At 35.3% G+C, this 22031-nt stretch overlaps 1 protein-coding gene and 1 pseudogene across 1 annotated transcript; one reads left to right on the plus strand and one right to left on the minus strand.

Moving 5' to 3' along the window:
- The first annotated feature begins 88 nt into the window (after positions 1–88).
- LOC109092557 lies at positions 89–4921 on the plus strand (annotated as a pseudogene).
- A 1187-nt stretch (positions 4922–6108) lies between these two features.
- On the minus strand, positions 6109–16888 carry LOC109092558 (tetraspanin-1-like). Its single transcript, XM_042757445.1, has 8 exons — positions 16824–16888; positions 16593–16656; positions 12080–12286; positions 11902–11976; positions 9175–9273; positions 8692–8838; positions 7556–7639; positions 6109–7249 (listed from the first exon to the last, which is right to left on the minus strand). Exons 2-8 carry the CDS (start codon positions 16647–16649, stop codon positions 7190–7192), a joined length of 729 nt encoding a protein of 242 aa, XP_042613379.1. The 5' UTR covers positions 16650–16656; positions 16824–16888; the 3' UTR covers positions 6109–7189.
- Positions 16889–22031: the final 5143 nt, after the last annotated feature.

A 22031-nucleotide genomic window follows, 5' to 3' on the forward strand; every position in this document is an offset into this window, starting at 1 on the left:
CACTGCTCAAAGCTTGTTTGTGGATGACCATAAGATGGGACTAATATATTGATGTTCATTTTGTCTCAGCACTACAAAGCCAGCTTGACTGCAACCTTCAGTCTGCATCCAGTGAGTAAATGATCACCTGCATTACACCTTATATACAGTTACATTGTGAAAGAGCTTGCAAGTGTTTGACATTTGTAATTGTCTTGGAGGAAGATCTGGATATTTCCATAGATTTTTTCAGGTATGGATATAATATAATATAACATAAATATAGTGATAGATTCTATCAAAATATATCAAATTAATAGTGAGTGTATACATACAAATGTGTGTGTGTATATGTGCGTTCGTCTGTAATAGCTGTGTATATTTATAAATTTATTTTAAATAATTTTACTGAATTACTCATGTTTCCACTAGATGGTAGCAGACTCCCATATTATTTGTGACAGGCTAGTTTAGAAACCTGTGTGCAGAATTAATGAGCTCAACTCATCTTAATAGAACAGCTTGAGTAACAACTTTTGACTCATTGTCTCTAAATGTCTCCAAACCATGTCTCTTAGCTTTCTCAGTCAGACCATCCATTTGTTGCGTGAGGATGACAGTCTGTACTGTATCTCAGCCTGGAATGACCAAGTGAGTAATGGAGAATAACAATCAGTTTCTTTTCAGTTTGTTCATTACTTGAAAATATGCTACTTTTGTTTTTACTTTGTCAAAGTCTGGGGGGTAAATGCTGCCAAATGCTCTTTTGCTATATATTTCTTCTGCTAAACAATGGTGATACCCTCAGATTAAACTACTGTAAATCTTTAAAGGCCTTCAAGCAGGGCTCTTGACATTGCTGCTGTGCTGTTTTGCAGGGCTATGAGCACACAGCAGAGGACCCATCTCTGTTGTACAGAGTGGAAAGTATGCCTGGCCTTGGCTGGGTGCTTAAAAAAAGCCTTTACAAGGATGAACTGGAGCCCAAATGGCCAACTCCTGAAAAGGTGAGGCAGCTAATTCCAGCATTCAGCCTATAATTTATATCTAAATAGAAGATGTTTATGTATTTACAGTTTACATCCAAAACATAAAAAAGTGATTAATTCTCCTCTCACTATTGGGAAGTGCTGGATTTTAGTATTTTGTTCTCTCATTTAAATAACACTGCTAACCTCTGAAGAGTCAATCTGTTGAATTTCAAGAGTGTGCACAGTGTATATAATAATGACCAGAAATTATATTTAAGTAAGCGCATATAGTGCCTTAAATTTGATTTAAAAAAAGCAAAAATAAAATCAGTTACTGAAATAATAAAAGAATAGAAAGAAAGAAAATGAAATATGTTGGAATAATGTTATAATTTAGTTTTCTCTTTTAATATATTTTAAAATGTAAGTTCCCTTTTTAAACGGTCTTAATCCGCCCTCATGCTGTGCCGGCTTGAGATTTACCAATAGTCTTCCGGGCCCTACGGGGCCCTCCATTCGAGCCTCTCCAGTCGGCCGGCTTGTGGACCCTGTTGCTTATGAACGTCCTCCTTCTGGCTTTAGCGTCACTGTCAGTCAGTGCTTCATGTTTTGAGTTTGGACCTAATGACTATAGAGTCATCCTCAAGCCAAGACACGGCTACATGCCATCACTGTATACTGGATGCTATATCCCTGGCATCTTTCCTCCTTTCATCCATTCGTACTGTTGCCATCCATTAGCTATGGGATTGGGACATGTGGATGCGGATGCCGGAACAGAGGAAGGGGAGAGAGTGTGTCATTCCTGATGTCTCCCGCTCTTATCACTTTGGAATTGTTGGCTTAAACATGAATGGTTACTTCCATGTAAGTTAGACGGTTATATTTACGTTGATGTTTGTGGTTTATCTATATTCTTATATTAACTATTACTTGTAATTTAGTATATTTTTCCACTCCGAATTGAATCTGGGATACTATGAATTCATTGATGTGGAATTTGTGTCTTTTCTGACGTTTACTCCTTTTAAATAATGTTTTTTACCAAATTGTGTTTGGTATGTTTCTCTACAGGAAGTTTACTTTAAAAAGCAGAAGTTCAACATGATTCCTAATGTTCAGATGAAAAATTTAGATAGGTATGTATAGTTCCATATTAGCCTTATTCATATCCTTTTTCAGACATATTATCTCTGTGTTAACAGCTTGAAGAAAGATGCATATGAGATTGAAATCCAAAACCTTCTACTGTAATTTTATCGGATGATCATACTCCTCTTTTGCAAAGTTAATGTAACATCTTAAAATTGCATTATTACAACAACTGCAGTAATCTTTTCGGTGTCTGCAGTGGGGCCGAGGTTCTGGACCACAGTAAAAACCCATATGAAGACTAATTTATCCCAGACACAGAGGGAAAGACCTTTGGAGCAGGAGACAGATACAAACACCTGGACAGAACTGGCGAAGGTAATTGTTGTATAGATTGTCGTTTTGAAGTAACAAATGGCTGCATTTCAGAGCAGGTTAGCCAGTAGTTACTCTGCATGTATTGTTACAGTGAGCTACAATGAATCTTAGCAAAGTGATAAGTTCTATTGCCTGTTTTTATGTGATCTAAAGGTGCAAATTTCTGGCTGTTTATTGAAGCGCCTGCAATGGTAGATATATGGCTTATAAACACTGAAAGGGGAAATGGTTGTATTAGGTTATGGCCTTATCTTGTTTACTGCTCATAGTGCCTGCACGTATGGGACCTGAATGTACGAGGTTATCGCAAAGGAGGCGCTTTAGAAAGAAGAACCATGTATTAGTGGTGGCTGTTCCAATCTCACCATACTCGTGAGTGTACTTGAATTTATGTACTTAAATTTAAATTGGGGCCTGTTATACGACTTTGTTTTTGAGCTTATCTGTTGTTTGTAAGGCTTTTTTTTGTCTGTAATCTCAGAGCTTCATGTCACAGTTCTTTACTCTTATTAAAGGGATAGTTCACCAAAAAAAATTTAAATTACCCCATGATTTACTCACTCTCAAGGCATTCTAGGTGTATATGACTTTCTTCTTTCAAACGAATCCAATTGGAGTTATATTAAAAAATGTCCGGGCCCTTCCAAGTTTTATTACGGCAGTGAATGGGTGTTTTATTCAATAGTCCAAAAGAAGTTCAATAAAGTGCATCCATCCGTCATAAAAAGTGCTCCACACGGCTCCGGGGGGTTAATAAAAGCCTCCTGAAGCGAATCAATGCATTTTTGAAAGAAAAATATCCATGTTTAAAACTTTTTAAACAGTAATCTCTAGCACAGTGGTCTCCAACCCTGCTGATGGAGAGCTACCGTCCTACAGATTTCAGCTCCAACCCCAATCAAACACACCTGAAGCAGCTAATCAAGGTGTTCAGCGTTACTTGATAATTACAGACAGGTGTGTTGGAGCAGGGTTGGAACTGAAGTCTGCAGGAGGGTAGCTCTCCAGGAGCAGGGTTGGAGATCCCTGCTCTAGCACATACAACAGTTTGCAAAAGCTAGGGATGACTGTTTATACATTTTTAAATATGGATATTTTTCTTACAAAAATGCATCAATTTGCTTCAGGAGGCCTTGGGGTTAATAACCCCTTTATTAATGTTTGTCGGTGTTTTCAGATCATAGGCGCTTCTGCAATGTAGAGAAAGCGCATGCACATGGTTGCCAGATTGCAATAATTCAGTAAAACACAGAGCCAAAAATGTTTCCTTTTTATAGAGTTGACAGAGAAGCTCTGATTAGGGGATTTAATTGATATCTGGCAACCACAAACATTAAAGCTCACGTAGAAGAGCCATGTACAGCAGTCAATAATATATTTGTCTCCTCGTTTTTTTTTTGTTTTTTTGTTTTTTAAATACAATAAGATATTTTGGTTAAAAGTTAGTCTAGTCTTTTATCAACGATATTACATGTTGATATAGTCACAGTTATAATTTATTGACCGTATTGTCATCTCGTCAGTGTCCTTGATTAAATTAACACTACTCTGCAGGACAGTGGCCCATCCGTGTTCTTTTCTATTCTGTTCTATTCTATTCTATTCTATTCTATTCTATTCTATTCTATTCTATTCTATTCTATTCTATTCTGTGGATGTCTAATGAAACATTGTATATTAAAAATGCATGTATATCTAACAACTTGAAGGGGTGATGAACTTTATTTTGGTAACAAGGACGATTTCAGTTCTGAAACTTACAGGATATTCTTTTAGTATGATGACGTCTTGAATATCAAAAGCTCAAGTAAAAGTTGATTTCTCAATCCATGACCCCTTTAAGTGTCAGGGCCAGCCTTACATGTATTGTTAGTAATAGCTGAATAGCTAGTTTCCTAGAAAACTTTTACAATTTTATTTTATTTTTTATTTTATTTTATTTACATTATGTGCGTGACCTTCAACAGCATTTTTCCCCTCAGTGTTAAGAAGCCCAATAATGTCACTCCAATTCACTTGGAGCCAGCACCTAAAGAAGAGGGACCCCCTGTGGAACAGATTTAGAACAGAATCCCACCCAAAGGGCCTTTCCTAAACACTAACAGACAAGGCCTATGTCAGGCCAATAATGGGCCTTGTGTTACTCTTCAGGCCAGTGCAAGACAAAGGGGGTGAACTGGATGAACCTGACTGAACCGTCCTGAGCCTCTAGGAACTGCAGGCTTTTGAAACTAGAATGATATAAGTGTGGATTTCTAAACATGGTGTGTGACGTGACCTTCTCTTTTGGTGGTATGTATTTTACAGTGGGAGCTTTTCCTGGGGTCATGAAACTTCATATGTGTTTATGCTGGAAGGTTTAACATTAGAAAAGAATTGATAGATGTTTTAAAGTATAGCTGGTACTATATAATAAAAGCCAGTGCTGGTTTGTGTTACTGAATTGTGACAGCAGATAATGTCAAAACAGGACACTGCGAAAAAGGGATTAAGAGGATATGGCAGACATAAGATACTTTTTTAACACTACTGAGTGGTTTTGCCATCCTGCACATATGTTTTAACTTGCGTCTATTTATTTTGTAATTATAAACAGCACAGTTGAAAAAAAAGTAGTTTTAAACTTATGTAGTTACATTATTTTTTATTTTAAATGTTGTGCTATGATGGCCCTCCAGCAACAGCTTTACGAATCCTCTTTCCCAGAGAATGACGTGATGCTGCTTAGGTGAGATTTGTGTGTCCACACAGCCTTATAGGAGTATAGCGGAGGATTAACACTTGAAATCAGTGCAATCTCAGCTGCATCGTAGATCTGCCCTGTGTTTAACGTGAGTTACTGTATGTGAAGATAATGGTGAAAAAAATGTATTTCTCATGCAATAATGTCCAAATCATTTCATGGAGGAGGTTTCAGGGTTTCAGTGATCGGTACTGATATTGCTACAGATGTTTTATTTGTGGTGCCACTAAACATTTTCATAGTATCTGGAACATGTGCAATACCATAATAGAAATGTTTTCATCTCAACATATTATTTTGTACTCAAGTTTGCAGAGATTGTGTCTTATATTTTAACCGGATTCTTCAACAGTTTTGTATAAGATTGGTTTTCTTATAGAAAATAAAGCTGTTTTCTTAATTTTTTTTTTTTTCCCTCTGTCTATTTTTTTATTTCCATGTTTATGTCTTTGTATTATATGGTTGCAATCAGACAATTATATAGGTAATTATAATTTTTTTTTTGTATGCACAGTACAGTCTTTTTTTTTTTTTGTTTGTTTGTTTGTTTATTTATTTAGAATTTTATTGGAATGATATCTAATAATTAAATGGCTTAAATCGGCTTAAAATCAGTGGTTTAACTTTTTGTGACTTTAAGGCCCCATGTAAGCTAAGATATATCTGGTATTTTAACCATAATTGTGACAGCAAGCGGGAGTACTCATACTGTATATTAAATTAACCAAGATTTATTTTGTGATTTCAGAAGTTTTAAGATATAAGCTGTATGTTCACCAATAAAAACAAGTATAGTAAACAAGTAAACAAGTAAGAAATATTAATTCAGTTTATATCTTGATTTTTTTTCTCTTCTTTATAGTAATTTAAATTAGAGATAGATTATTTGATTACATCAGTGATTAATGTATGAATTTAATTTAACTCCCTTAAATTTCCTTCAGGACCTTTGGAATTTTGCTGAGGCTTTGCTCCTTTCAAATTGTCTATTTCCTTTACTTAGAATTGTATATATTCTTTTTTTGCAGATAGTTTGTATATTTTTCAAAAGAATGATATTTTAAAATTATTTTGTTATTGTTATTATTTCCTGTTCGGTAAGTAGACAGCACAGCAGGCAGATTATGTAGAAAATTGAAGCAGCCACAAAAGAAATGGTGACTATTGAAATCAAGGCAAATTTAATTAGGCTGATCCCTTGCTTAAATGATTCGACTGTGTGTGCCAATGTTGTCTAGTTATTTTGTCATTCCGTCAGCTAAAGTAGTTGGTTTCTATAGACTGAAATGTAGTGTGTGAATCTTTAAAGTCACAATCTCTATGCAATATTGTGTATAAATATTATTTAAAACTCTATTCATTCATTATGATATATACCATTCAAATCAGTGGGGTAGGTTGTCACACTTTGCTTGTTTGACTTTCATTATAAGGGATTCTTAGAGGAACTGGACTGACTCATGCTTTCTTGTGCATTTTATTTAGTATCAACTGTACCAAGTTAAAAGAACAAGTTATCCTCCTCAGGATAAGTGAGCAGTCAGTATCATACATAGATATATCTTCAGTGGGTTAGGGATAGTTTTGTTTGGTGCAAAAATGCATTATTTATAAGACATTCTCCACAAACACTTTCCTAGCTCTCCCTTAACCAATTTTTCATGTATAAGAACAGCTTGTGTGACGTGAAGCGTTTCAGTGCAAAACAATTATGGCTTCTCTATGCAAATGAACTCTGGTTATAAAATTACTTTCTCATGTAGAAGGGGATACAGCAACATTTATATTTCATGAACTGCATTACATTACATACTCAGAAGAAAATTGTTTATGTAACTTCTGATTTCAAAATCAAATAACCAACAATTTTGTCATCCACTTCACCTCGTTAACATGATGCAACTGAAATGCTACAACAATTGCATAATATCTACAATGTTATCTACAGTTAAAGTATTGATTAATCTTTGCTAGCTTGTAGTGTAAAGAAAAGATGCATTTACATAAATCTAGTAAGATGAGACTCTTAGGTGGCTTTTTTGTCCAGGTAGCAATAAAGGTACATAGACACTCCCATCGCTGCCACCTAGCAAAAAAATATGAATAAATGAATAAATAAAACTTGTCATTTATAGGTGGTGGCAAATAATTTGTCTGTGGTATATGATTGAAGTGCCTAACTGGCATAGGTACATTTAAATGCATTTGGAAACAATGAAGATAATAACAATTGCTACAGCTTGTGCTAGACATGCAAAGTGGTAAATTGTTCTGTATACCAAACTAGCCTTAACCAATCATGATAAAGGCTACTGTCTACTTCCAACATCAACCCAGTACACTTCTACCAATCCATTTATTATTTGAACAGCATAACGGATGTTGTGTTTACCTCAATGGCAGTGACTCCAGCAGCTATTCCTCTTATAATGTTGACGTTCCTCTGGATGAGCTGAACAATTTGTTTAAAACAGCCCTGGGAAGAGAAACCAATATAAGATGAAAGGGTCCAAATCATATAACATCTCTGTAATACACAGGGGTGCAGGAGTGATCTGAAAAGTGGTGGGGGGTCATATTTATATACCTTATCAGCATGGCTCATGAATATTAATTAGGTGACGCATCATTCGCCTAGTAAGGCTGAAAAAAATGGTAAGTGGACAGTAGTTATAGTTGTTTATGGTTCCTTCAGCCAATCAGAGCTGTCTAGACATAATTTTCGTGCGACTCCATAATGATTGGCAGAATTTGGACCGCATACTACTGCTACTATTTCTACCATATATTTCTATAACATAGTAAGGGTAGTATACTAGTACACAGTTCCAAATTCAGCTCTTATGTGCCCTTAAAGTGGCATCTGAAATATTGTAACTGCGAGTATAATACATTTAATTTACACAGTACATATTTCAATCATTTCAAATTTAGATATAGTTGTCTGGCAACTTCTGTTTTATGTCTGACTTGAATGGATGACTTGGAGGTATGATTTTCCCAGGTGCATTTGAATGCAGCATCAATCATATGCCATTTAGGGCTCAGGAGATTGCCTCAAAAATAATTGTACCCATAATTTGTGCTGCTATCAGAATTATCGTAAATATGAGTTGACGACTTCATAATTTCAACTGGGAACCATCATTTTAGAGATGGAATGACCTATAACCTTTCAACATGCAGGAGCAGAGAACCATTTCAGTAGTAGCCTAAATGGTAGGTAATTATTAATTTCACAAAATACAGTTACATTTTTAGCATTTTGTGTTTTCTACATGGAGAAATGCATATGTTTTACCAAGTAGTAAATCCCACATACTCAATTTATACTCAGCCTGCAAGATTTTTTTCTTCACACACAGATGCGACTTACAGAATATAATGATTATTTGCCAAAAACCAGCAAGTTGGCTATCTCTGGTAATACAATTCCTACTAGCAACTTTAAACATGTCCAAACTCTTACTAACTTTTGCAGTGGAATTATTTGATTATTTGAACTGTGAAGGTTTGCATGTTTCTCACCACCACACCACTGAAATCTGCATTGTGGTCGTCACAGGGGAAGAGCTCAGGACCTGCACAACAGGTAGGAGGGTAAAGGCCCCCATTCTGCTTATAGTAGTAGGATTCAGAGAAGTCTGTGTAATTACTGAAGCCACAGCACTGCAACTATTGCACAATGAAAAGCAAGAACAGTCAGTTGCATATAGTATGTTCACAAATATTGCTTTGTACAGCTAACATATCTACATATGTTTCCATGATGTACAGTATGTGTATTGATCTGTAAAGCTCTTGAAGGATTTTCATTAGCCTGTCAAAGTCTTGGCAGTCTGTTTAGTAAGTTCATTTTCACATTTTCTGTCAACCACCTCATTCTGGTTTTAAGGGCACTTTTAGCCAGGAAATTTGACATGATGGATTAATTTGATTTGACCTGTACAGAAAAGCCTGAAGCACAGATCAATACTCATGTATGTATGTATTTGGTTGGCCGTGGCTTACTGTTGTCATGGTTGAGTTCCACAAGTCCGTGAGGATTTTATCTTTCCCATACTGCTCCTTTAGTCCAGGTGTGGCCCATGCTCTTAGAATGATCTCAGTCTTAAAATAACAGATACAGATAAACAGGGACACATGAAAAGTCAGAAAGGAATGGAAACTAGCAGATAAAAATCTTCCACAAACATAAGCTTTTTAAACTAATCTGCTTTCCCCATTGTGTCTCCATCAAGGCTGCTAGCAATGACATTTATCATAGCTAAATGAAACAAAGGCTAGGCAGTAAAGTAATTTCTCTGTAACGCAATTCTTACTAGTCAATCATAAGTTTATTTCTTAAATTAAACGCATTAGTTGTTAAGCATAACTAATGGGGCCTAACTTTAAAGTTTTACCTTTTTTAACGCCATTAACACAATTTTGCATCATTCTTGTTTATCAGTAAATTATGAAGAAGTCTGCCTTCTTTAAATGTTAAATTACTGGTAAATGTGAAAGAGGGACTTCTTCATGAAAAAGTACTAATTTATGAATCAAACTCTGGTAGAGTGTTTAATAAAACTAAAGTTATTTTTAGATCTTTATATTTTTACATTAAATCATTATCGAAGCTCAGCAAGTGAAAATCAATTCGAAATGCAGTGGAGCAGGTCAGTAAGCAGTAAAAGCAACTTTACACATGTAAGTCACACGTTTGCTACAGTATTACTTAATAAGAGCACATTTGCACAAAAATCTGTTTGCATGTCGTGAGCCTATTATGTTATTTAATATGTTTAGAACTGAATGCATGATATATGGAAAAATAGTGTATGTGAATGCACTGTGGTTGCATATGCTTTGTAAAGTAAAATCTCCTCTGTTGCATGCTTGCATTTTCTTTATCTTTCTCTCTCTTTTCTTACTTTCTCCCTTATTAGTTGGAATTTGATTAATAAACCCAGATGAGTTTTAGTCACACAAGGACTCTGTTGCGTGTGTGTGTGTGTTTGCTGGGAAAGGTGGGGTCAGCAAGAGTGGTCTTCCGCACAGCATGCCTGTGGGGATGTGCAGACAAAACACAATTAAAATTTCTCCTCCTCCCACCTGTGAAGCAGTGGATGCTACACAGATCAGTAGAGCTATTACGCGCAAGCTAATCCATCAATGTCTGGAGGAATTCCCTCACAATCTAGACAGGACAAAGCGCTGTAAGGCAATGAAGCGATTGCTAATTGCTGATCTGAGACAAGTATGTATGACACAGAATGCCATTTATAAAATCAACTGAAAGTAATACAACATAAGAATGTAAATTTGATGCGCTTTGATTTATCATAATAGCAATCTTTAATTTAAAGAGTGGAAATGTTATTGCCCAACAACACAACATCAGCACAATGGAATCGATATGTTATTGAAATGGGAGTGATTACATTTTGGATCACACAGTAAACAGCTGTGACCAATTTAACATTAAAAACGCAATCTTCATAACGATTTGGCTTTTTCTGTTACAGTTTTACATATTATGTAAACATGTAATGCTACTTAAATTCATATTGTGTGATTATTATGACTTTGCGAAGCCTTTTGATTTCTTATCAAATTTACAATGGGGCAGCTGCTCATAGACTTGCACATGAATTATTAAAACACCAATTTCTTCTGTCAGGAAAATAAACAAATGAATGGATAAAAGTGTGATGGTGACAAACAGAACATTAAATGGGTATTTGCATGCTTAATGTTCCTCTGAACGATTTAGGTGATCTATAATTCACTGGAATGTCCTGCACTTTTCCTTTCTGGTGACTTCCCAGTAGCATTAAGCGCTCTGGCTTGTTGATGAAGTACTGCGTTTCATCCAGATAGCCATATAAATGATGTTTCATGAACAAACTGATTCTACGCTTGCATAAATACCTAGGACCATTTTAAATGTCAATGGAGTAGAACCACAATTACCAAACACCACAAATAGAAAGTGTAAGCTTCTATTTTGGCTTTATACACTTTTCTTTTTTATTACAAATTATAGCATAACAATGAAATTTAAGTTATAATTTCTCAGTATTTTGCATGGTATAGTATGCTGTGTAAAACCTGGCAATTACATTGTCCAGCATGATTTGAGAATGTTTTTGTGCTACAGTAAGAATATCTGACTTTGAATTAATGTGTGTGTAATATATATGTTTGTTTTTCAAGATTTGAATGCGAGATTTTCAATAGTCAAAGGTTTTGAACCCTGTTGTATATAGTATCCGATATATATTATTTTTCCTGTCTAGGTTTATCTATTCATATGCATTAAATGAGATTTCTCTCTGTTATATGGATTTTTTTTTTTTTTTTTTTTTTTTTTTGTCTTAAAAGGCCTTTGTGTTTTTAATTAAATGGCATTATTCTCTTAACATACCCTCCATAATAAGTTGTTGTAATTATTATACATTTCACTAAATGGGTGAAGCTCTGTATGTAAATCGCCTGTTTTGCATATAAAATGCCTAAACGTCAATATTGTAGTGCGATAAATTGCTTAAAGTGAGAGTGCTGGCATAGTGCCTGAGGCAATCTGGTAGTTATTAAGTGGCTGAATGTGCTGGAGCCATTTCAAACCCCATAATTTAATGATGGCCAGAGTATGATGAGAAATTTACATGCAGCTAAAATGAAAAGAGAGACAAGGAGTGTGTGGGGGGATGGGGAGGATTGGCAGAGAGGTCAGTGGTTTCGAGCGAGACTCACGTATGAGGAGTAGACCAGGGCTACTATTGCGGCTGCCGTCTCAGCAATGCAAATGATCAAGATGATGGAGAAGAACTGATAGCACAGAGAAAGACAAAGAGAGTGAACATATTAACAAAACCTGAACGTATGACATTATTGACACTTGATATTAGGTAATAAAATGAATGAGATTTACCATTATAAGAAGGCATTTACTCTCTTTCTGAGCTCCACAGCACCCCAGCAGTCCGAGCAGAGTCATAACTGCTCCAGTAGTGATGCTGAAGATTCCTACACTGACATACCTCTGGAAATCATCAGTGAAAGGTGGCAAAACTTTCATAAAGGAATCTCCGTCCACTGTCACCCATATCCCTGCAGCCGCCAAACACATGCCTGCCAGCTGTCAAAAAACATTTCCACTGTTTACTTCCACAAATACACAATTGCATTTTAATAGTGATATGCTAATGCTTAGATACAAATATGATAATGAATATAGTCACCCTGTCATCAGAGCTGTAACCACCACAATGAGGTGAGCACTCAATGAAGTCCCCCTCCCCAGTAATCAGTCATGGCCAAATATTCCCCGAATAACTGATATTCTTGATGCTAACGGATGCAATCCATTACAAACTACTGTCTATATTGTAACATGACAAAAAGGGATCTGCCTCAGTGTACTAACTGCACAAAATAAAGCAGTAAGCCCCAAAAAGCTAAGGGACATAACAGCTAAGGGGCATTGTTAGGCACATGCTTGTGGCCATAGCTGGCAAGGTTTCATATTAAACTCATAGCAACAAAAAATGTATAATTTAATGATAACAAATCGTCCCTCTGCCAAGCTATGTAGGTCTTCAGCATGTTTAGCAGAATGGCCAAACGAAAGGCAGACTCAGTGGCACATTAATACTGATGTAATATGGTCAGCCCATTTATTACCAAAAAAAGAAAAGAAAAAAAAAACTTTTTTAATTGAATGTCATAAGAGTAAAAATAAAAATAAATAAATAAATAATTGTAAAAAATAAAAATTGGCATATAGGCATAGCCTATGATTAAGAGTATTTCTGTGCACATTTTAAAATAAAAATATAGTTTTAAGTTATTTCAAATGATTACAGTAAGTTATAGTTTTAGCTGTACTTTTACTATTTTACTTTCTTTTCCTTTTTCATTATTTCTTTAATGTGCAGTCACATTAGCGAAATTTACCGGGCAAAATGTTTTATTGACAGCTCACACAGAAGTCACTTTTAAACCAAGCTGGTTTCTAATGGTCCACACTGCAAATCCTCGTGACCAACTTGTGAAATCTTTTGATATCATACAAAATTCCACGCGCAAATTACACGTAGTATGAAAATGACCTTATTTTGCTAAAAACATTTGCCAAAAAATAATAAATGTGACCACAACTTGTTCCAGTGTCACTATCTTCCCCCCAACGCACACGAAGATGGCGTTTATTGTGTTTGAATGAAACAACAGCGAGAGAGTTTGCAAAAAGGAATGTAGGGAATGTAGAAAAAATTCGGGTAAGTGAATTTTTGCTGTTGTTAATCACAATTTTCAGTCCTCAAATCAAATATCTTAGAAGAAAGGTTTGTCAACTATATCAAGGTCAGTAATGTGACCTGCTCTTTTACAATACAAATCTTGATCTTTCAAAACAGACTGTAGTCTGATACTGTGTGACATAGTGCTAAACACAGATTATCACTCATATTTTAGTTCATGAAACATCATCATCATTCCTCATGCTCAAGTTACTTTGCTGTAAGCTCCAGTTCATATAAAAGCATTATGACCACAGGCCTGTATCAGTTGTAGTCATGTGGATTTGGCTCCTTTATCTTTTGCATTTTCCCATGACCTTTTATTCTCACCATTACGCTGTACGATAAGAGGCCCTGCATGGGTTTCCCATTATTGCCAGAGTATATAACTATGTGTGTTCTTCCATAGAGGCAGGGCACTCAACAATGGCAATGGCTCAATAGAAAACTAAAGGGTGCCTTTAATGGCCACAAGCCTGCAGGATTAGGTGCTCAGCTGCTGATCTATGTCACTTCCAGAACGCTTTGCAGACAAGAGGTCTGACACATAAGCAGGTCTGGTCATGGGTGTCCTGGGGTAATGATGGAAATGCAATGTTGTTGTCATTATGTGTCTTCTGATGTATCAAGATCCAAGTGCAACACCACGAATGGACATATTAACTGTGGGATGTAGAAAAGGTTTATTCAAAGGCTCTGCCTATTTCATGCGACATCTCCAAGCAGAATGATATGCATCCAGACAGATATCAAAAGGTCTAAGCCCCAGAACACATTTGGTGGTGGTTTGGGTTAATGAATGGGTTGGTGTCAGCATGTTAATTCACAGTTGGTGCCATAACCATCTCTGAAACCTGATATGTTCTGTCAGACACAATCACAGCTGTCAGGGCCACTCACATCAGGCTCAGCTGGCTGAAAGCTGAACATGAAACGCTCAATACTCCTTCCCCGTCAATGTTTATTTTTTCCATGTGAGAATAATTTTCATTTTATCATTTCCCATTTGCTCTCGTGGAGCTTTGGGAATTGTCTGAATGTATTAGCAGTTTAACTGTCACTGTAAACTAAGGAAATGGAATGGCACACTGTATGGAAGCGGAATGTAACTGATTACACTTGGGGAGAGGAGGAAAATAATTTGAATTTCCATGGTATTACACCAGGAGTTACAGAGACCACTGTGCAGGGAGCTCTAAACCAAAAAAAAAAAAAAAAAAAAAAAAAATGTTACGGGTTGTCTAGCTGAATATAAGTCCGAATGTGTAAAATATATTGAATACATAAATGTGCAGCCTCAATTTACTAATCACAAAGGTGGGTTTTTTCATCCAAATGTGATCTGTTTGTTGGAGCATCTTGGCTCACAGTCTTTGCTGACACCCAAATATTTAACCCTACAATAGGAATCCAATCCAGTTATTTGCACTTGGTCACTTGACCCGTTTTTATTGATATCATTGGCAGCAAATACCCTCCATAGTTTATGAGGTGATTTGAGATGCAACTTAAGCAAATATAAATGTATTTCCTGGAAAAAAACAAAACAAAAAAAACAACTATACTGTTGCTATCATTCAACGTTAATACTTAAACACCTGCAATAAAAGTGACAATAAAGGCCCATTTGTACTAAACTATAATTATAAAGATAACAATAACTAAATTAGAGTCTTCACCAGTTCTGCAGATCTTTTTAAAGTATGGTGGATTTTGATTGGCTGTCAATGTTTTATATTAAGGCTGGAATACACTATGTGACTTTCTGAATCTGAACGCTATAGGCATCATACGCTTGCTGACTTTGTAAATGGTTACAGAGGAAAAACTGGGGATCATGAACTTAATGATTGAGGGTCAAATACTATCAGACTTTTTGGTTCTGAACACAAGTAAGGAGGAGAAGCATGACAAATGAACTCAAAATGTGTTCTAAAATAAGCTCAACATATTAAACATGTTTGATATCCTCAGCAATGATGGAGTCATAGCCAGAAGCTAAAAAATTGGTGCCTGTTCCCATCATACACTACCTGATTTTCTGTGAAATTGTGTCAACTCAAATCTCTAGATGGCTTTGATTTTCGACAGCCAGTGTTGACTCGTCCAGGCTGTAAATCAGTGCAAAAATATGGGCAAAAGTTGTGCAGCACATTCTGGACTTTAGTAGTTACCGTTATAACTGTTGTGTGTACTTCACTACTCGCATAGATTTATTCAGAATTATTAATGTTATAGTTATTGTCTTTGGTTTAAATGCACTTCATAATCAGCAGACATATTTAAAACAAAGCAAGTTTCTAATATTTGAAGAACACTTGCAGTAAACATCAAAAATCTAATTAGTTTATCTTTTGTTGACCCATCATTGCTCTCGAATCATTGTCAGACTTAAGACCGATTGACAGACTGATTGGTTTATGTTGAGATTTTGACAAAAAGAACAAAAAGCACTTGGTTACAAATTTCTCATTTTTTATTTCTAATGAAATTTTTACTGAAAACCTTGACCTTGTATTCTGTGTAATGCCAGTTTTGTCCTCTACCGACCTTGACAAGTATTAAGACTGATAAGTCTGCTGTAGTTCAGATAAATAGAAACCGTTCACCAAATAGAAATTAATAGCATACTGCTCTAGCAGTGCTTTGAGTGAAATATTGTACACTATTATGTACGCTCTCCTTTGTTCCTGTATCTACAGCCTTAAAAATCTCCTGTCCCACCATCCAACCCAGCTTACCCATCATTTCAGGCACTTGCAGTATTTAGCTCTCAAACAAACAAAGTGACTGTGAACAATAATGAGATGAAAATTGTTGCATGTGAGTAAGTGTGACTGACTTACTCACATTCACACTTTGACTGTGATTATCAAGACTTCACCATGGAGCAGTGAAGCATTTTCGAATGGATTTGTGTTATCGGTTTGTATTAGTTAAATTTATGTGTGCACTGTGTGCATTCGTCGTAAAGAGGAGAGGATAAATTATCTGTTCCTCATTCAGAGGCAGGCTGAATCTGTTTCATTCTTTACACCCCACATAAAGTCTCAGTCAATAAATAAAGAAATGTAATTATTCTTCTAAACACCCCTCTCCCTGAACTCAAATGAGTGTATTTAATGAAGAAAAAAGCTTACTTACACAGATAAGCAAGTTGAACACAACCATCACAACTTTGACAAATGTGAAGCAGCCCATTTTTAATCTGTAACAAAACAATACACATAAATCAGCTGCATTTGGTATTTTAATTCGCTTTACATACACACACACACACACACACACACACACACACACACACATACAGTACATGTTGACTCCTTTCCACTTAAATCCATTCAAATCAAATTTTATTATGCTTTTGTAACTCACCTGGTTTTATCCAAAGTGCACTAATAGATGAAAACACAGCTGAATGAGATGTTAAGTGAGAAATAGGCAGAGAGGAAAAGAGATAGAATGAGAGGGAAAGAAAGTAGGAGAGGTGTTCACAGGTGAGATGGGTGTGGTTTGGATATTAAATAGCTGCTTAGTGTGGCTGTAATGTTGCTTGTGTGTCATATAACTAGTGGTTTCAACTGGTTGTTATACTAATTGTATATGGTACAAAATCTCCCTCACACATAATGGACAATTTACTGTTTTACTTGCTTATGAACAGCAATGATTTGAAATATGATACCAATTCAAAAATAAAATACATAATTGAAAAGATTTGTATGGTTTCAAAAAATTGTTGAAAGGTCAAAGAGTATCCAGAGAGAAGGTCAAGGGAAAACTAGGACAGAAAATATGGTCAATGGTGACTTTAAGGTTGACTCTGGTCAGTACTTATCAGGTGTTGTACATATTCCTTACTTTCCTTTGTGTCTCTTTCTGTGAGGTTTCCTTTGTTCTGTTGTACTGAAGCATATATACCTGGCAGTAGAGGGCAGTGTTGCAGTACAAAAGCTTTCATGGCTTCACTGGTTCACCATTGTGGTATCTTGGATACTTGGAGATGATTGATGGTCCCTTAGTGGGTGAAATGTCTTTCTTTGTCCAGTTTTATCCATAGAAAAACAAAACAAAAACAAAATCCCCACCGCAAATGATTTTGAAGATCATTTTGTATCCTACAGCTATCCAACCAGAGTACTGGAACAACCTTTTATTTTTGAAAAGAAAATAATTATTATTATTATTGTTGTTGTTGTATTTTCAAATGACGATTATTTATATTTTTTATCATCACATTTGCCCTGCATGCATCTTTCAAAACTCTCTCTCTGCCTCTATACTTCTTTCCTGCACCTTCTCTCATTCTCATTTCTACCAATTGTCCTTTGGTTCTTCATGGCCATCATTATTTGACATTCCTCAAGCATCTTAAACTGGGCCCTGCAGATGAGAAAATCATAAAGAAAAAAAAAACTGATAGATTGGCTGGTGCCACCTTGCCAGATTTAAACACATATCGGCAGCAGTCCTCTTCATAATATCACTTTAATGGTCCTATTGTGAGTTATGACAATCTTGCCAATCCCGTAATTAAACCACCCAGTGCTTAATCTCACTAAAAAGAGCACCTGTCAGGCATCATTAGGAATTAAAGCAGTTCATAACCTCCACACATATTCCTGCATTTTAGTGAGGGGGGAGAAAAAAATATTAGGTGGACACTTTTTCATCATAAGTAAGGCAAGCGAAAGACAATTCAGCTATATCAGTGAAGCCAGTAAAACATGGACAGCCACAATGAGGTTGGCTAGATTAAGTATTGTCTGTTCCCTCCAGGGCAGGAACTCAGGTGAAGCATGGTTGGTTTTTCGTCGTTGCTCCAATGATCTAAAAGGGCATTTCGTCATTAAGGATCTCCTCCCAGGACAGAAGCCTTGTCATAGGCTGGCCAATGATGCGACCTGCAAACCTGCAAAACAAGCAGCTCTGCTCTAATTAGGAAGTATGTGACCACGACAAATGAGCGGCACCATAATGGCTCAGTATGAGAATCTCAGGACCATTTTATTTGATTAGACAAAGCTAAGATAAGGCAAATGAAATCTCTGATTTATTATATCATTAACACTGAAAACACTGCGGTTCCAGTCTTCCAAAACAAATCCTTTGTCAAGTTCACCATCTGGAGAAAACAAATACCCTTAAAACCGTATGCGAATAGTCATAGGGGAAAAAACACATCAGGCATTCCTATTACTTTATTAAGACCACAAGAGAACCCACCCTGACAGCAGTCAGTATAATCACATTGTAAACACAGCCTGTAAATCCCTGTGTGAGACTTTCCTTTTCATCATAGTGAGGGATTATGAAATGCGCAGGGCAGCAAACAGAGGCAGTAGTGACTGTGCCTAAACACAGAGACTCCCCTGTGACCTCTATCGTCTCCCCTAGTATTAATTTATCACAGGAAGCCATAAGCAAATGCATATTAATTCAAGCTGGTCCATCATGCCATAGGCGACTAGGCCTATAAATCAGATCAAGGAAGAGAGCCTAGCACAGTTTATGGAAAGGGAGAGAGACGCATTGCTGTGCATCATAGTCTTATTCCTTTGTTCTATACATCGTTCATGAGATAGTGTAGATAGTGCGTAAAATTATTTTGTATTATATAATAATAAAATGTTACATTTGTTCCTTAAATGATTATCAGAGATTAAATTGAATGTGTGTGTGTGTGTGTATATATATATATATATCATATATATATATATATATATATATATATATATATATATTAGTGCTGTCAAATGATTAATCACGATTAATCGCATCCAAAATAAAAGTTTTGTTTACATAATATATGTGTGTACTGTGTTTATTTATTATATTTATATAAATACACACACATGCATGCATATTTAAGAAAAATGTGTTATGTTTATATATTAAATATATTTTATATATAATATAAAATATAAGAATATGAATATATAAATGTATATACATGTAAATATTTTCTAAATATATAATTTATGTGTGTGTATTTATATATACATAATAAATATACCCTGTACACACACATATATTATGTAAACAAAACTTTTATTTTGGATGTGATTAATCGTGATTAATCATTTGACAGCCCTAATATATATATATATATATATATATATATATATATATATATATATATATATATATATATATATATATATATATATATATATATGTATATATATATATATATATATATATATATATGTGTATATATATATATATATATATATGTGTATATATATATATATATATATATATATATATATACGTGTATATATATATATACACACACACACATACATATATATGTATATATACACACACACACATATATATATATATTAAAAAAAAAAAATATATATATACATATATATATATATTAAAAAAAAAAAAATATATATATATATGTATATATATATGTATGTATATATATATATATGTGTGTGTATATATATATATGTGTGTGTATATATATATATGTGTGTGTGTGTATATATATATATATATATATATATGTGTGTATATATATATATGTGTGTATATATATATATGTATGTATATATGTATATATGTATTATATATATATAATAGGATGTCAAGCAAAATAAGTCGTGGCCTAGTGGTTAGAGAGTTTGACTCCTAACCCTAAGATTGTGGGTTCGAGTCTCAGACAATACCACGACTGAGGTGCCCTTGAGCAAGGCACTGAACCCCAACTGCTCCCTGGGTGCCGCAGAATAAATGACTGCCCACTGCTCCGGGTGTGTGTGTGTTCAGTGCTGTGTGTGTGCACTTGGATGGGTTAAATGCAGAGCATGATTTCTAATTATGGGTCACCATACTTGGCTGTATGTCACGTCACTTTCAGTTACATTTTTTTAGAGATATTACCCCCAAAAGAAAAATTTAAGTCATCATTGTATTAAATGAGAAAAGCATCAACGAAACAAAAAAATACTTTAGAAAGAAATATTTAAAAATATGAATAATAGTTAAAAAAACAGAAGCTGGCATGGCATTAAACAAAAACCAAACAAACAAAGCCTACGGAGGACCGTTCTTGCCGCCAAGCTACTGTGACAGCTGCTGTTGATGAGCAGCAGTAACGTTTGTACTGGGCTGTTTTAAAAGTTATATTCAACTGCCGAAAAACAAAACAGGGTACAAAACCTGTCTGAATATGTTCACCATGGTCTATTTATGTACTGTATATAGTAAGAAGAGTATAAAACTATATAAAATCGCATTTTAGTATGCAGTCAACATTTGAACTGCTTAATATATATATTTCTTTATTTTTACATTTGAATCATTACATAAATTACATTATTCGAGTCAGTAGAAAACAGTACATTTAAAATTGTAATCTGGCAGTTTCTCTTAAATAAACATCACTTGCTTGCAACAAATTCTGGGGTAGGGTAGGGCGCGAAGGATACATCTGTTGTATCCTTTGTTTCATGAGACACGAAGGGTGCATTCGAAGGAGCCTTCAAATTGGGACATAGCTATTGAGTCATTTATTCATTTGTGATATTTTCAATGGCAAAATTGTGCAAAAATAGACAATATTGTGTCTAAAATATAACAATATTACATTCTTATTTATTGAACTGTTGTATAAAATCACATTTGCACTCGTGCTATTCGGAACAAAAACTATATCATATGATATAATTATCAAACAAAAACCTCATACAATTCAATATCTTGAATTTTCGGCATATAACTGCCTTCTACCAGTTAGTGAGTTGTTTCCATGCATCATTTTCATAACCAGTCAATTGTATGAAATGTATGAAATATTTCACACAAAGATGAATATTGATATTGAAAATGTTATTGTCACTGTTTTTAGGAGAATTTAATGGCCTTTTTGAAGCTTGAATTGTTGAATGATGAATGAATAGTTGTTTTGTAGCAGAAGCTGTAAAAAAAGTCTTAACATCAGAAAAAGAGTTCCAGCTATTAGACGTCTCTCCCTTAAGAGTAAATGGTAAATGGTCAAAACTGACTGCTAAAGGTCTCAAATAGTCCTGCAAGCTCCAGTAAATTGTTTTCCAGAGAACAGAGAAGTATTTTGGGACATAGATGTAAAAGGTCTAACTTCAAGCCTCTGTGGTGGCATGGACCCTCTCATGTCTTTCCAGGGGATTGATCATGATATGGAGGCTCTCATGCAATAAATGGCTTCAGGGAGAGCTGAAGATGAGCATCCCCAGAACGTGGCTCCCTTTAACGACACCTCCCTTTTCACCTACGGAAATATTAAGTATGGGCTCGGGAGCACTGAAGCAGAGTGGCGTCCGCCTGGCCGTATTTCATGCAGATGTGCAGGATAAATATGCCAGTCACATATCCGATGCTGGGCAAGCTTTTTCTCTTCTCCTACCTTAATCTCGCTCTTTTCAAGCCTTCTCTCTCTCTCTCTTTGTGGTGTCATACCTTCAATGCAATTTCTCCTTTCTTAGCTTTATCAGGTGCGCATTATAAGTGTCTTCTTAAAGCATTAAGAATGATGGCTCACTGTTGCCTCCTAAAGGTTAATGCATTGGATGATTGTAAATTGTTTGGCTA

Source organism: Cyprinus carpio, chromosome A6 (genome assembly GCF_018340385.1).
Source record: "Cyprinus carpio isolate SPL01 chromosome A6, ASM1834038v1, whole genome shotgun sequence".
NCBI classification, from domain to species: Eukaryota; Metazoa; Chordata; class Actinopteri; order Cypriniformes; family Cyprinidae; genus Cyprinus; species Cyprinus carpio.

Excerpts from the sequence above, each read along its gene's own strand:
- LOC109092558 (XM_042757445.1), bottom strand. The coding sequence starts at position 16,649 with ATGGGCTGCTTCACATTTGTCAAAGTTGTGATGGTTGTGTTCAACTTG. Across the intron at positions 9,274-11,901 it reads CCCTGGTCTACTCCTCATAC|ACTGAGATCATTCTAAGAGC; the intron begins GTGAGTCTCGCT and ends TGTTATTTTAAG. Across the intron at positions 7,640-8,691 it reads CAGATTTCAGTGGTGTGGTG|GGCTGTTTTAAACAAATTGT; the intron begins GTGAGAAACATG and ends TTCTCTTCCCAG.